The 14,246-nt window shown below is 59.0% G+C and overlaps 2 protein-coding genes across 3 annotated transcripts; one reads left to right on the forward strand and one right to left on the reverse strand.

Annotated features, from left to right (window-relative positions):
* The first annotated feature begins 108 nt into the window (after positions 1-108).
* Positions 109-4,608, forward strand: NUBP2 (nucleotide binding protein 2). 2 transcript variants are annotated; one of them, XM_033074016.1, is made up of 7 exons: positions 109-171; positions 1,459-1,577; positions 2,175-2,373; positions 2,604-2,758; positions 2,915-3,025; positions 3,272-3,341; positions 3,903-4,608. In XM_033074016.1, exons 1-7 carry the CDS (start codon positions 138-140, stop codon positions 4,043-4,045), a joined length of 831 nt encoding a protein of 276 aa, XP_032929907.1. In that variant the 5' UTR covers positions 109-137; the 3' UTR covers positions 4,046-4,608. The 2 variants fall into 2 exon arrangements, with proteins under 2 accessions (XP_032929907.1, XP_032929908.1); XM_033074017.1 differs by lacking the exon at positions 2,915-3,025.
* A 1,352-nt stretch (positions 4,609-5,960) lies between these two features.
* On the reverse strand, positions 5,961-8,462 carry IGFALS (insulin like growth factor binding protein acid labile subunit). The gene is made up of 2 exons (XM_033073985.1): positions 8,319-8,462; positions 5,961-7,774 (listed from the first exon to the last, which is right to left on the reverse strand). The coding sequence occupies exons 1-2, from the start codon at positions 8,332-8,334 to the stop codon at positions 5,961-5,963; spliced, it is 1,830 nt and encodes a 609-aa protein (XP_032929876.1). The 5' UTR covers positions 8,335-8,462.
* Between the last annotated feature and the right edge of the window lie 5,784 nt (positions 8,463-14,246).

A 14,246-nucleotide genomic window follows, 5' to 3' on the forward strand; every position in this document is an offset into this window, starting at 1 on the left:
CGGGGGATCTCAAGAAGCGGATTAGCCACAAAGCTCTGGGGGGCGGGCCCACCGATGAGAGCGCGGCCTGGGATTGGACACAGCACCTGTCAGTCTGAGGGGCGGGGCCGTGGGCCGGCGGAAGACGGAAGCGGGCGATGCGGCGAGGCAACATGGAGGAGACGGCTGGGGGTGAGCGGCGGAGACGTGGTGTCCTGGGGGAGTCTTACCCGCCTCGCGGGGGACGTCCCAGCCAGAATGACCGGGCTTAGCGGGGGGTCAGGACCCAGTTCCACGGAGTTCCGCGGTGCTCGGGCCGAGAGGGTGCCGCGGAGTTCGGCCTGACTCCCGGTTAGGGGATCTCTGAGCCGTGCCAAGCTCCCTTAGGGGGCGGGCACCCCGTTATCGGGAGCTGACGCTGAGCCTTACCAGAGGCCCGGGCCCGGCTCCCGCGGTAGACGACGCCGAATAACCGGGCCCGGCGCGGGGCTGCCGCTGTCACCGGGCGGTATCCTGGGAGCAACTCACTGCGGGGCCCCGTCTCGCCCCCACCTCGGGCCCCTTCTCACCCCCTCCCCGTTGTGGGGCCCGCGGCTTTACCGTCGGCGGAGGTGCTGATGAGCTCTGCCATGGTGAGTGTGGGCTCCATGCCGCCGGTGCCGCTGTGCTGCCGGGCCAGCCCCGCGCGGTCGTGTCGGGGCGCCCGGTGTGGGCGAGTGGCGTTTGCCGGCTGTGGTTGGAGCGCCCCGACGGCCCCGCTGCCCCCTGTGCTGCCCCGGGACACCGGCCCGAGCGCTCCCTGCTCTGGGGAGCTGAGCCCAAAGCAGAGCCGGGAGTGCTGACAGCACAGCAGGGAATGGAAGGAAGGCTGGAGAGGAGCGTGGGACTGGCAGGAAGCAACTACTGTGGCATGGAGGAAGGAAACGCCAAGGGCCTGAGCTCACCATCAGCCTCCGGCCATGCCCGGGCTCAGCCTCACGAGCCCAGAGCGTGTTTATTGCTCTGCTGCCCAGTTGCCGCTGAGGTCATCATGGGACATGCCTTTGCTCCCCACACGCAGTGTTTATTGCCATTGTCCTCATTGTCGCTTTTCTGATGACAAAAAGCTGTGGTACATCCACCTCTTCTTTCCCATTGCCTTAGACTGAGGTCAGAACTCGCCGGGGCTGCAGCTCTGCCCGAGGGGCAGCTCTGATCTCTGCTCCCTGGGACAGCGAACAGCTGGAGCTGGGCCAGGGCAGTGTTAGGTCAGATAGGGCAAGGTTGTTCCCCTAGAGGGTGCTGGGCACTGCCCAGGCTCCCCAGGGAATGGGCACAGCCCCGAGGCTGCCAGAGCTCCAGGAGTGCTTGGACAGCATTGCCAGGGATGCACACGGTGGGATTGTTGTGGTGTCTGTGCAGGGCCAGGAGTTGGACTGGATGATCCCTGTGGGTCCCTTCCCACTCAGGATATTCCATGATTCTGTGATACACTTGCAGAGAGAACCAACCTGGCTGGGGTGCGGCACATCCTGCTCGTGCTGTCCGGGAAGGGCGGCGTTGGGAAGAGCACCCTGTCCACCGAGCTGGCCCTGGCGCTGCGCAACGCCGGCAAGAGGGTGAGTGAGGTTTGGGTGCTGAGCTCTGGCTTTTCCCTTCCAGCCTTCAGCTGGGCTAGATTTTGCCCACCCTTTTCATGTGTGTGTCCTTGGTGGGCAATGTGTGGATTCTCTGTAGAAATGCAATTTGTGATAGTGTGATCCAGTTCAGGTAACTGGATCAGGTACTGCAGTTCATTTTTGCTTTTATCTATTTTATTAAATCATCCAATATTTATTGTTGAAATTGGCACTGGGATATGACTTTGCTGCTTTGTGGTGTCACTGTCACTTCCTCTGTGGGGTGAAGTGGGTGAGCTCAAGGACTCTTAAAATGGGATAAAAAGGATATGTGTGGGCAGGAGACAGACTGAATTCCCTGATGATCTTTTTAAAGCCTCTGTGCAGCCAGTGCCACTTAGGTTCTGGCATAAAGCACTTGGAAACACCCAGGAGATACTCCCTGGGGAGAAGGAGGTCAGGCAGGATATGAAATTTAAACATATGTGTTTCAAATATGGCTGCTGTGGAAGTGCTGTGAGCAGCCCAAATTTGGGTGGTCGGGGCTTACTGAGCCCACCCTGCTGGGCCTGTCTGAAGGGCTGTGCCTGTCCCCAGGTGGGGATCCTGGACGTGGACCTGTGTGGCCCCAGCATCCCTCGCATGCTGAGGGTGCAGGACAGCGCCGTGCACCAGTGTGACAGCGGCTGGGTCCCCGTGTTCGTGGGCCAGGACAAGGCCATCGCCCTCATGTCCATCGGCTTCCTGCTGGAGAGGCCGGACGATGCCGTGGTGTGGAGGGGACCTAAGAAAAACGGTAAAAACTGGGGTTTGCTGCTGGTGAAACCTCCTGGAGAGGTTATTCCTTGGGGGAATGAAGCTGCTGTTCCACAAGGATGGGTTGGAATCACTCAGATGAGGAGAGTGCTATGTTGTGCTGGCAGACAGCCTTGTCCCCTCTCCCTGGGCCCTGTCCCACAGCTCCAGGCCACTTGCTGAAACCCATTGTGGTTTGGGTTTTTTTTACTTGCCCCTTTTATTTCACAGCTTTGATTAAACAATTTGTCACCGACGTGGCCTGGGGGGACCTGGACTTCCTCATTGTGGACACACCACCAGGCACGTCCGACGAGCACATCTCCACCGTGGAGGCCTTGAGGCCCCACCACCTGCTCGGAGCAGTCCTGGTCACCACACCCCAGGTGGGACATGGGGCTGCAATTCCTGGCAGGTTTGGAGCGGGGAAAATGCACGCCAGGTTTGCACAGGGCTGTCTGTGCATGCTTGTTCTCCATGTCTGCTCTGGAGCCACAGTCAGCATGGCCAGAGGGATCCCCAATTGCTGCTGTTCCCCTCAGGCTGTGTCCGTGGGGGATGTGAGGCGAGAGCTGACATTCTGTAGGAAGGCAGGATTGCGGATCCTCGGCATCGTGGAGAACATGAGCGGCTTCGTGTGCCCACACTGCTCTGTGAGCTCTCCTAACCTTATTGTCCAGCCTTGGGGTGTTGTGGGTTCTTCCTTCTGGTAGTGGGGTGCTGAGTCTTGGGTGGAGAATTGAGAAATGCCATGAGGGTGATGCTGTGAGCCAGGGAGAGGAAATGCTGCCAGCTTTGGGCTCTGCTCTCCTGAGGAGCACTGGGAGAGGGTGGGGACACAGGGAATGCTCCTGCCCTGTCACACAGACTTTCCTGACTCACTGCTCTTCCTCCTTCAGGAATGCACAAACATCTTCTCCAAAGGGGGAGGCGAGGAGCTGGCCAAGCATGCCGGGGTGCCTTTCCTGGGTGAGTGGCTTCTGGAGCAGAGCTCTGCTCAGGGCTGATCTCGTGGTGCTCTGAGAGGGCTGAGCACAGAGAAGGAACCTCACAGGGGCAGGTGGGATGGACCTGTGAGCCCCAAGCACCTGGGCAGAACTGAGGATGGTGCTTTGCTTCTCTGCCATCCAGACTCCTCCCCTGCTCACCCAGAGATGGTGATGCCAGCAGCCTGGTCTGACTGCTGACATCATGGTGATGTAAACAGGCCTGGAGCTCCATGAGAATCATGTTGGAGTGTCTGGAGTCTTCCTGAGAAAGTGGGGGCTGAGGGCTGAACCCTGTCCCTGGACAGGGCTGGGATCAGGTGGGAGAGCCTCACTCGTGAAGCACCAGGGTGGGGTGGGGTCCTGGACCCAGAGGAAGTGGTTGCTGGTGAGAATTATCTCCTGAAGAGCTCAGGGAGGGCAGTGGTGGCTCTTCTCTACCACTTTCCCTGGAGCTGACTGTGGCAGTGTGGTTTTTATCCCTGGCTGCAGACCTTGGCCCTACAAGGAGCGAGCTCTCACTGTCCCCTCCCCTGTCCCACAGGCTGTGTCCCCCTGGACCCCCAGCTCACCCAGAGCTTGGAAGAGGGCAAAGACTTCATCCAAGAGTTTCCCAAGAGCTCTGCCTTCCCTGCCTTGACTCACATTGCCCAGCAGATCTTGGATACATCGCAGAGGAGCTCCTGAGGAGGCTGTGGAGCTGGACTGGTGCCAGGCTGGCAGCCCCAGCAGCAGGAAGGGGGATGCAGGAGGTGTTTAATTCAAACTGGCTCACTGGGGTGTGAGAGAGGGAGGGAGAGGGAGCACAGAATCCTGCTGCTGCTAGCAGTCCCAGAGGGAAGTAGCTGCATCCCCTCAGACTCAAAGAGACTCTGGAGCTGCAGTGTTGAATGCTGCTCTTCCCTCATCGTTCCCACATGGCTCTGATCACCTGGATCATGGCTCCATGTGCTGCTGCCTTCTGCTGCCCCTGCCTGATGGATCACACAGGACTTGCTTCAGTGGCTGAGTCGTGCTGGGTGCTCCCATGTGCAGCCAGGCCAGGCCCCTGTGCTCGGAATTCTCGGCTCATTGGTTCCTGATGGGCTGGTAAGGGCACAGTGTGGACTGGGTGTGAGGGAACACCTTCAGGAGCTGTCTGGGAGCTGCATCCCATCGTGCTGGAAACGAGCCCTTGGGCCTGCCGGGCTTGTGTGACTCAGGAATATTTTTCAAGGTTCGAGGCAGTAAACACTTTTCTTAAAATGCAAGTCTGTGACTTTTGTTTTTCCATGGCCTCACACTTCCCTGTATCTCTGACTCTTGGCCCTTCACATGCATCAAGGTGCTTTTCCCTGGTTTCCTTGCTGGAATTCAGCTAATTCCTATAACAGCATCAGGATCCAGCCTGTCCCTTGTCTTGCTGTGAGCCAGCCCTGGCAGCCTTTCATGGGATGCTTTGCCACAGCCCTTCTCCAACCCCCCAGCCTGGGGCTCCTCTGTGTCTCCAGCTGCTTCCTGCTTCATTCACTTCCCAGTGTCCTGTTCCCTGCACCTCTTCCCAGGGGCTGCTGCTCCCATGGGACCTGCCCTCCTCTTGCAGGCTTCAGTGAAGCTGGGGAAGCAATGAAGGTGGTGGCCTTGGATCTCATCTCCCTCCCTCCTGGACTCTGAGCCCCTCGTGCCTGCCTCCCTCTCCATTTTGGGACTCACCCTCACAGTGAGATTTCAGGGAGACAGGGAAATCCTGGACTTCACTAACGAGACTGGATTGCAGCAGGCCTGGAGGAGAGCAGGAGCAGCATCCAGCCATGCTGCACAAGGACCCACACCCAAGCAGCTTTCCCCTCATGCAATTTTCCAGGAAAATTTTGTCTGACCTTTGGACACTTATCTGGGATTTGGAGAGCTGGCAGTAGCGCTGTAATCTGTCAGGGCTGTTGGCTTCTGTGGGAGAGCTTTGGGCTAAGGCATTTCTTGCTCCCTCCCTGGGAACGTGCCACCCACCCAGGGCTTGCAGGAAATGCTGGAGCCCCCCCAGGAGCCTGAATTCCTCGCCCTGAGAGGCTCTGGGGAGAAATCCCAGCCATGGGCAGCATGAGCTTTGGAAAAAACGTAACTTGCAAGGTGGGTTGCAATAGCTCCAAAGGTTTATTTGTCTGCTGCCATTTATCAGGTGAGCAACAAGTGGTGTTCTGTGCCCTGCCTACACCTGCTGCTGCAAGGAATCATTACAGCAAATCCTCTGCCCCCTTCCCTGAGCTCTGGAGGGCTTTTAGGATTTCTGCACTGCTCCATGGCAGGAAAATGCTTAGTTTTGTCTCAAAAGTCCTGGCCTGGGCTGCAGGGCTGGGGGTGCAGCATTCCCCCATCCAGAGAGCTCCTGCTGGGAGCAACCATGCTCTGCCCTGGGAGCTGCTATTTAAATATTAAAAGGACTGAAATACTCAGTTTGAAGCCCAGGGGGCTGGTGCCCATCCAGCATCTTCTGAGCAAAGCTGGCAAATCTGTGCTCATCTGGGGTGGCCACAGAGCCCCAGTTCCTGCTGCTGCCCTGGGGAGGCCGGGCCAGGGCCAGGGCCAGGGAGGTGGCTAGTGAGGGTCCCTGAGGGGCCAGCCCAGCTCAGCAGTGAGCAAAGCTCTCCTCGGCAGTGTCACGGAGGTCCAGCCCCGCCAGGCCCGGGGGGTGCAGGCAGGTGAGGTTGTTGTAGGTGTAGATGGGGACGTGAGTGTCGTCCCCCTCGGCCACCGACTGCACGAAGCGTGGCAGCACCGCGGGGTGCTGCAGGGAGAAGTCCCGCAGCCCCTTCAGGGAGCAGTTGCAGTTCCAGTTGTTGCCCCCCAGCCACAGCTGCTCCAGGGCGAAGGGGGGGCACAGGAATGCCACCGAGAAGATCTCCAGAGAGTTGTTCCTCAGGCTGAGGTACCGCAGGTTGGCCAAGGGGGAGATGATGCTGTTATCCAGTGTCTCCAGCTGGTTGTGGGAGAGATCAAGCCAAAAGAGTCTCTGGAGCGGGCTGAAGGTGTCCTGGGAGATTTCCAGGAGCTGGTTGGAGGAGAGGAAGAGGTACTCCAGGTTGCTCAAGCCCACGAAGAGCTGGGGTGAGAGGTGGCTCAGCCTGTTGTGCTTCAGGTCGAGCTCCAGGAGCTCGTGCAGTTCGCTGAAGCTCTGGTCCTCGATGACAGAGATGCTGTTGTGCTGCAGGAAGAGGCGCCGCAGGCTGGAGAGCCCGGAGAAGGTGTTGGCTCGGATCCTGCCCACGCAGCTGTGCTCCAGGTGGAGACTGTGCAGCTTGGTGACCCCCTTGAAGACAAAGTCAGTCAGGACCTTGATGCAGTTGGCAGACAAGTGCATCACTGCCACGTTGTGCAGCCCCAGGAAGGCCCCGGCCCTGATGTCCTGCAGCTGGTTGTTGTTGAGGCTGAGCACCTCCAGCTGGCCCAGCCCCTCGAAGGTCCTTTCTGCCAGGCTCCGGATCCGGTTGTGTCCCAGCTGCAGCTCCTCCAGGAACTGCAGGTCCTTGAAGGTCCTGGGCCTCAGGCTGGTGATGGAGTTGGTGGACAAGCGCAGGACGTGCAGGCTCAGCAGGCCCAGGAAGGTGTCCTCGTAGAGCGAGACCAGGCGGTTGTGGGACAGGTCCAGCCAGCGCAGGGACTTCATGCCCATGAAGGCACGGGGTGCGATAGCGTTGATCTGGTTGTGGTTCAGGTACAGCTTCTGCAGTTTCTGCAGCTTGACAAAGATGTTGATCTTGATGCCCTTGAGCGCATTCCCGCTCAGGTCCAGCTCCTTCAGCTCGGTGAGGCTGCAGAAGAGCTGGTGCTGCAGGTAGGGCAGCTTGTTCCCGGCCAGGATCAGCTCCCTCAGGTTGGGCAGGTCATGGAACACCTTGTCAGGCAGCACCACCAGTGAGTTCCAGCCCAGGTTCAGGTACCAGAGGTTGGAGAGCCCAGCAAAGAGCCCTTCCTCCACCTTGCTGAAGTGGTTGTTGTTGAGGCTGAGGGACACGAGGTTCTGGGTGTGCAGGAAGGTGTGCGGGGCCAGGTGCTTGAGGCGGTTGCGCTCCAGGTGCAGGTGGTAGAGGCTGCGCAGCCCGTGGAAGGCGTGCTGCTCCACGGAGCCCAGCTGGCTGCTCTGTAGGTCCAGGAAGTCCAGCGCTGATAAATTCCTGAAGGCAGCGGCTGGCAGCAGAGTGAAGTTGTTGCCGTCCAGCCACAGGGCTTTGGCGTTGTGGGGCACGTCCTCGGGCAGCCGTGTGAGGTTGCGGCTGCTGCAGAAGACGTTCAGCTCCTCGCTGTAATCGTCCAGGCTGCAGGCGCAGGGGCTGGGGCAGCGCGGGCCGTCCCCGTCCCCCGGCTCCTTCGGGGGGTCCCCCCCGGGGGGCTGCGAGGCGGCAGCCAGCAGCAGGGCCAGGGGGAGCAGGAGAGGAATGCCTGCTGGGAGTGGAGGAGAGGGGACGCTGTCAGTGTGTGAGTGCAGGGCTGTGGCTGCTCCAGGGGACACCCTTGGGACAGCTTGGGGCTCGGAGACGGGGGTGTGGAGGGGTCACTCCCAGCCCACTGCACTCACAGAGCAGCTGAGGGAGTTTTCAGAGCCTGGATCCCTTGGGAAGTGGTCCAAGATCGCCCCGCACTCCTGCCACAGCTCTGAGCCCTCAGGTACAGGGCCCCCCCCCAGATTCATCTCTGTATTGCAGCAGTAGCTTCTCCCTTTCATGGGGGAGAAAGGCCCCCAGTCCCCTCTGCCCCCTGTGAGTCCCTCAGCACTGAAGGGTCTCAGTGCCGCGGTCCCTGCCCATCCCGGTTTGGGCTCTGCCCTGCAGTGCCTGCAGCCCCCCACGGCAGCTCGGGGGCCCCCAAAATGTCCTGTTCGCAGCGGAGGAGCAGAGTGAAGGGCGGCTGGAGCCCGGGCAGAGTCTGAGCGTGTCCCCCCCGGTCCCTGCCTGTCCCCCAGCCCGGCCGAGGGCAGTTCCAGCCTCACCTTTGCCTGCGCTCATGGCGGCGGGCAGGGCAGGGCTCCTGCTCCCGCTCCGCTCTCCGGCCCCTCCGACTGCGCAGGGATGGATGGAGCAACCACCTTGACGCCTGTCCAGCCGCCCGCCCGGCCGGGCTTAACCCCACTGCTGCTGGCCCGGGCCCTGCTGAGCCCCGGGGACAGCCTGCCCGGGGACAGCGACACCGGGACCGGCCCCTCGCTGCTCTGGGACCGCCTTCAGGGCTGCTCGGGACAAGGGCATGGAGCGAGATGGCCAGGAACCTGGTGGGGTCCTGCGGAGGGTGGTCCTGCCGGAGATGAGGCTTGAGCGTAGATGGGGGAATGGGGCAACCTCGCAACCACAGTGCCCTGGGCTCCTGGAGGGTCCTGAGCAGCAGCACTGACCCTTCCCTGCCCTGCTCTGCCGGGATGCCCTGGGTTAAGCCCTGGCAGTGGGTTCTCACTTTCCATCAGGACGCAAAAATCACACGCTGGGGATTGGAGCATCCATAGGACGCGGGCATTAAAGGTTTGGGGATCAGCCTTAGCGCAAGATGGACTGAAACACCTGAGGGTTCATGGTGATGCAAGTGGGAAATGAGTTGGGAAACGGGGAAAAACTCTTTTCTATGTGGCACTAAAAACCTCGAGGGTGGAGCCCTCAACCCCTCCTGGGCATTTCCCCGTTTTCCCTCCTGTCTTGCCTTGTGGTTGGGGATGGTGCTGGAAGCTCCACACCCTGCTCTGCCCTGTGCTTCTGTGCCCAAGGACAAACAAAGAGCAAAGCCAGGGCTCCCCTGGTGAGATGGTGGCTGTGGGGGTCCCCTGCTCCTCTGGCAGGCCCCCTCCAGTGGGACGAGGGTGGGTGATGCTCCAGGACTGGCAGAGAAGCAGAGCCACACTCTGCCCCTGGCAGCTCATCAAAACCTCCCCGGGGAGGCTGCTGACCTCATTCTGTGCCCCAGGTTATTTCCCCACCAGGCTCCAACAGGTTCTGTGGAATCTTTTACCAGTTTCCAGGAAAGAAAAAGAAAGAAAAAGCCCCAACAAGAGGAGCCCTGTGGCCAGCAGCTGCCAGATAAAAAAGCCATGGCTAAACCTTCCCCTGTCCTGGTAGCCCCACTCCTCCCTGGAGCTGCACCAGGCAGGCAACACTCCTACCCACAGCTCCAGGAGCAGGGATCGCTGCCCTGGGGCTGCCCTTTCCAGCCCTGCTTCCCCCAGGCTGGCTTTGGAGGAGCAGGTGGAGCAGGGATTCTCTCCCCAACAATTGCCACACCACAGACACCCCACCAAGCTCTCAGCTTGCCCCTTCCCATGGGAGCCTGGCATTTCCCCAGCTCACAGGCCACACCTCAGCTCTTCACCAGGCATTGCCAGGCCCATGGGAAGAGGTGTTGGAGAGAGATACCCAGGCTCCAGCCTTGCCACCCAGCTTTCCCACAGGCTCTGCTTTCTCTCTTCCCTTTTGGCCCCGAGTGGAATTCTCCTCCCCCTCTATTTTAATCCTGTCTTCTGGGAATTTATAGATCAGGAGGGAGAAATGAGGGATAGGGATACATGCACCCACTAATAGGCACTGAGCACATATTGACACAAGGTGTAATCAATCTGGAAGCTAGAAAGAGCTGAACCAGCACAGGTCAGCCAGCCAAAACCCACAAAACCTCGTTGGGAAGTTTAAACAAGCCCTGCCTGCAGCTGAGAGCAGGTTTGTCCCTGCCTCCAGCAGCCCTCCCTGGCAGATATCAAATGAGATGCAATGGGAAAATAAGGAGGGTAAATAAGGAAATCCCTTCCCAGTGTGTGTGGTTGTGGTGCAAGGAGGAGCTGGACCCATGTGCATCTTTAGAGATCCTTGAGACATCTCCTCCAGGCCTGTCTCCACCTCTAAACCCCCAGATGTGTCCCATCTCCTGCAGCAGGAGATGCTGGGACCCTGCAGCTGCTGGTCCCTGCACCCCAGGCCCTCCATCTGCCCCGTGAACCACAGCTCCACAGCCACTGTGGGGACCTGGGTGTGGGTCCCCACCATGGGTGTCCCTGTCCCAGAGTGTCCCTGGCCAGTGTGGACCCCCCTGTCTGATCCCCCCCATCGGCTCCAGCAGATAAACTCCCGGGCTGGGACCAAAGTCTGAGCCCCTCCCCTGGTTGCCATGGAGAAGGCTGTAATGGTATTGGGAAAAGCAGCAAAAACATTAAAAAGTAGTTTTTAAACATATTTAAACTCTAAGGAATCATTTACCTTCCACAGCAGCCCTCCTGTGCTCCCCAGGGAGCTTCCCAGTCCCTTTGTGTGGAACATGCCACCAGCTGTCCCTGTTGTCCCTGGGCTGGCTAAACTGGGGAGGGGACAGTGCTGGGCCACATCTGCTGTGGGACCTGGTGAGTGACCAGGGACACTCTGGACACCAGCAGGGACAGCAGCCACCCAATGAGCCCTGAGAGGAGTAGGGAGGTGACATGTGTGGCATTGTCACAGCTGAGTTAGGGAGTATTTTTAGCAAATCTTGCCAAATATTGTCCCTGTCTGGAGGAGAACATCTCACGTTGCCAGGGTAACCAGCGCTCCTGCTCCTCGTTCAGGACCAAAAACATGGCCCATAAAGAGGAGAGGGGTGACAGCAGCACCACAGGGTTTGTGCCACTCTCCTGGGGACACCAGCAGGGACCAAGCCCCAGGAGTGGCCCTGCCTGATGCTCACTGACCCCCCACGTTTCTGGTCATCCTGGAGATGGGGACTGGGGAGTGATGGCAGCTGCTGGGAAAAGTCCCCACGGGCATCTCTGAGTGCCACCTGCTGCCCTGCCATGCTGCAGAGGCTTGTGTGGGAGGTTGGGAAAGGTGCCTGATGTTCTGGCAGCTCCCACCAGTGCCAATTACTGCCCTGGTGACCCACGTGGCCACATGGAACCACATCACCAGTACCAGCCTGGCCAGAAACTGGTTGGACTGGGAGAGGTGAGGACATCCCCAAGCCATGACTCAGGGTTGCCATGGCCATTGCCGCAGGCAAAGATGGGAAAATTCCCAAACACTGAGGTGTGGGGAAATGAAGGGGCCCTGGGAGCAGGGTTTGGAGGTGCATGAAGGCAGGGAATGAATGGCAGGAGAGCAGTGGCTGTCAGAATGAGACTGGACTGGGGGAGTGAGCAGAGGGAAGGGAGGCAGCCAGCTTGCCTAACTCATCCTGATGGCAGTACCAGGGTGGCCAGGGAGAGGGGAATGGTGTTTTCCATGTTCCATGTCTGCTCTCCAGACCTGGGCATGGAGGGAGCAGCCTGGGTGGAGGGACAGGGTGTGAGTGTGGCAGAGGGAACACAGCTTTCCTCCTGTCCGTGATCTCAAGGCCACAGCTCCACCCCACCCCAGGCCCTCCCTGTCTGCCCCATCCCAACTCTCCTCCCAGCCCTGCAGGGAAGCACCTGGAGGTGCCAGGGGGTGACAAATGGGACACGGGGTGGCAATGGGTGCTGGCAGCCCACAAACCCAACATTTCCTGGGCTGCATCATGAGAGGATGTTCAGCAGGACAGGGAGATGATTGTCCCCCTCAATCCCCCTGGAGTACACGAGCATCCACCCTGGGATCCCAGGACAGGCCAGACCTGGATGGGTCAGAGCAGATCCAGAGGGGACCCTGGAGGTGTTTAGGGGCTGGAAGAGCCTTTCCTGTTCTTTCTGGGGGAGCTTAGAGAGGTGCTGCAGCTCCCTCCTCCTCTCCCTTCTCCAGGCTGGGGGAGCTGGGGCTGTCCAGCCTGGAGAAGACCTTGCAGACCTTGAGGAAAAGTGATGGAGAAAAGCTTTTCCTCAAGCCAGGAGAGAAGGTGGTGATTTTAAACTGGAAGAGGATGGATTTAGGTTGGATATAAAATGTGCTAGGGGATCAGTGGGAGCCGGGTACCCGGAGGACTCCCCATCCCTGACACAGCGAGGCTGGGGCACCTCAGGCATCCCGGGTGGCAGAGTGCTCCGCTGGCATCCCGGGAGGAATTTGCCAGATCCGGGAGCGGACGTAAATTCCCTTTGCTGGCGCTGGAAGCCAGATGGAGCCAGCATTCTGTGACTGCGCTGCCGCCGTGCGGCTCTGCCGAGAGCTCGGGGCTGCTCCCCCTTCTGCGCTCGGGGTCCCCTGGGGGGCTCGGGGCCATCGGTGACCCTGGCAGGGCTGGCAGGGCTGGACGAGAGGCGACACCAAACAGCGGGCTCGGCCCGGTCACTGCGGCTCTCCCTGCGGATTTGGGAGCGGTTCCAGCTCTTAAAGCCGCATTCCCGGGGCTGCCTTTAAGGTACACCAGGCAGGAAGAGTGGAAAAACCCTCAGGGAAGAGCTGGGATTTGGGTCTGGTGGGGTTGTGTGGTTTAGTCCCGAACGATGGTGGAGTTTCCTGAGCTACAATGACACTCCAAAACTTCATTTTTCAGCCTGAATCTGCTTTTTGTGGTGTTGCCCGGGACAAAATTGGCTTCGTGTTCCCACTCTGTGGGAAAAGTGGTCACTGTCATTCGGCACCCTGCCACTCGGGTGTGTTTGCACAAGTTACACCGTGTTCGCATCTGGTAATGGTTGATTGTGCTCTGCCGGCTGAGACGCGCTCGCTGCGGCTCAGGGAGGGCCCGAGTGATGGGTGGGGCTGTTCTCCATCCCAAATCAGGGGCTCGGGGGCCGGGAGAGCATCCCGGGGCTGGGGGATGGAGAGCCCATCCTTGGGGTGCCCATGTGCTGCTCAGCTCCTCCGTGTGCCCGAGCCCCCTCCGAGGCTCCCGAGCCGTGGGCAGGGTGTGAATTCGGCTCCGCGCTGAGTGTGAAGAGACTGTGAATTCTCATCAACACTTTCATTACCTTAATAAAATTACTTCAGGTCTGTTAAGTTCTTTTGCAGAAAAACAAGCCCTAACTGCAGGGTTTGCTCGCTTCTCCTTCCCCTGACCCCCCCGAAATGCTCAGCCCCTGGCTCTGGCCTCTGCACACCTTCACTGAGGGGCTCTGGGGTCTCCTCCAGCAGCCTGGGACAAGTGAGGAACCCTGCTTGTCATGGATGGCCCCTCTCCCTCTCATCTGCTGAGCTCTGTCAGATCCTCGGGAGTTATTCAGGGCTGGTTTTGAGCATTATTGTCAAAGCTTCTTTTCTGTGGGAGACAGATTCTTACCTAAACTCACCCACTCTACAGAAATAGCAGCAATAATAAGCCTGAAATGAGGGGATTAAGAGCTGGAATCCATTTTAGAATCATGGAAGAGTTTGAGTTGGAAGGGACCTTTAAAGGTCTCCCTATCCATCTGATTTTACCCCTGTTCAAGGTTTTCCAGGGTTATCCACTCTGCCCTGCACACCCTGTTACCCTCACTCTGACCCTGCAGATTCTCAAAATACTTTTGGCTGTGGGATTTGTCCCATTCCAGCCTGGCAGGTCCCAGTTTGGAGCCAGCAGCAGCACCCAGACCAGCACAACACAGATTTTGCACTCTCTGGGCTAATCCAGGGTTGTTTCAGAGCATGTTTTGCTTTAGAACATCTTTTTGCACACAGCAGCTCTGATGTGAAAGGGTGAATTGGGAAAGTTCTTTCCTGCCACCGAGAACTCAGAGATCCTGGGACCTTTTGGGCAGCTCATTGGCACGGGAGGTTCAAGGACTGCAGGGAGCAAGAGGAAGCTGGCTCAAAGAAAATTAGATACTATGGGATGGGCTCAGTTTAGTAGGTTAATTATTAGGTGAATAATCAGACCTTGGAATAATGGAATGGGTTGGGTGGGAAGGGACCTTAAAATCCATGCAGTGCCACCCCCTACCATGGCAGGGACACCTTCCACTGCCCTGGGTTTCTCCAAGCCCCATCCAGGGATCCAGGGACAGCCACAGCTTCTCTGGGCAACCTTTCACTACCCTCCCAGGGGGTCCCAGGGAACAATTATTTCCCAATATCCCATCTAC

Source organism: Catharus ustulatus, chromosome 16 (genome assembly GCF_009819885.2).
Source record: "Catharus ustulatus isolate bCatUst1 chromosome 16, bCatUst1.pri.v2, whole genome shotgun sequence".
NCBI classification, from domain to species: domain Eukaryota; kingdom Metazoa; phylum Chordata; class Aves; order Passeriformes; family Turdidae; genus Catharus; species Catharus ustulatus.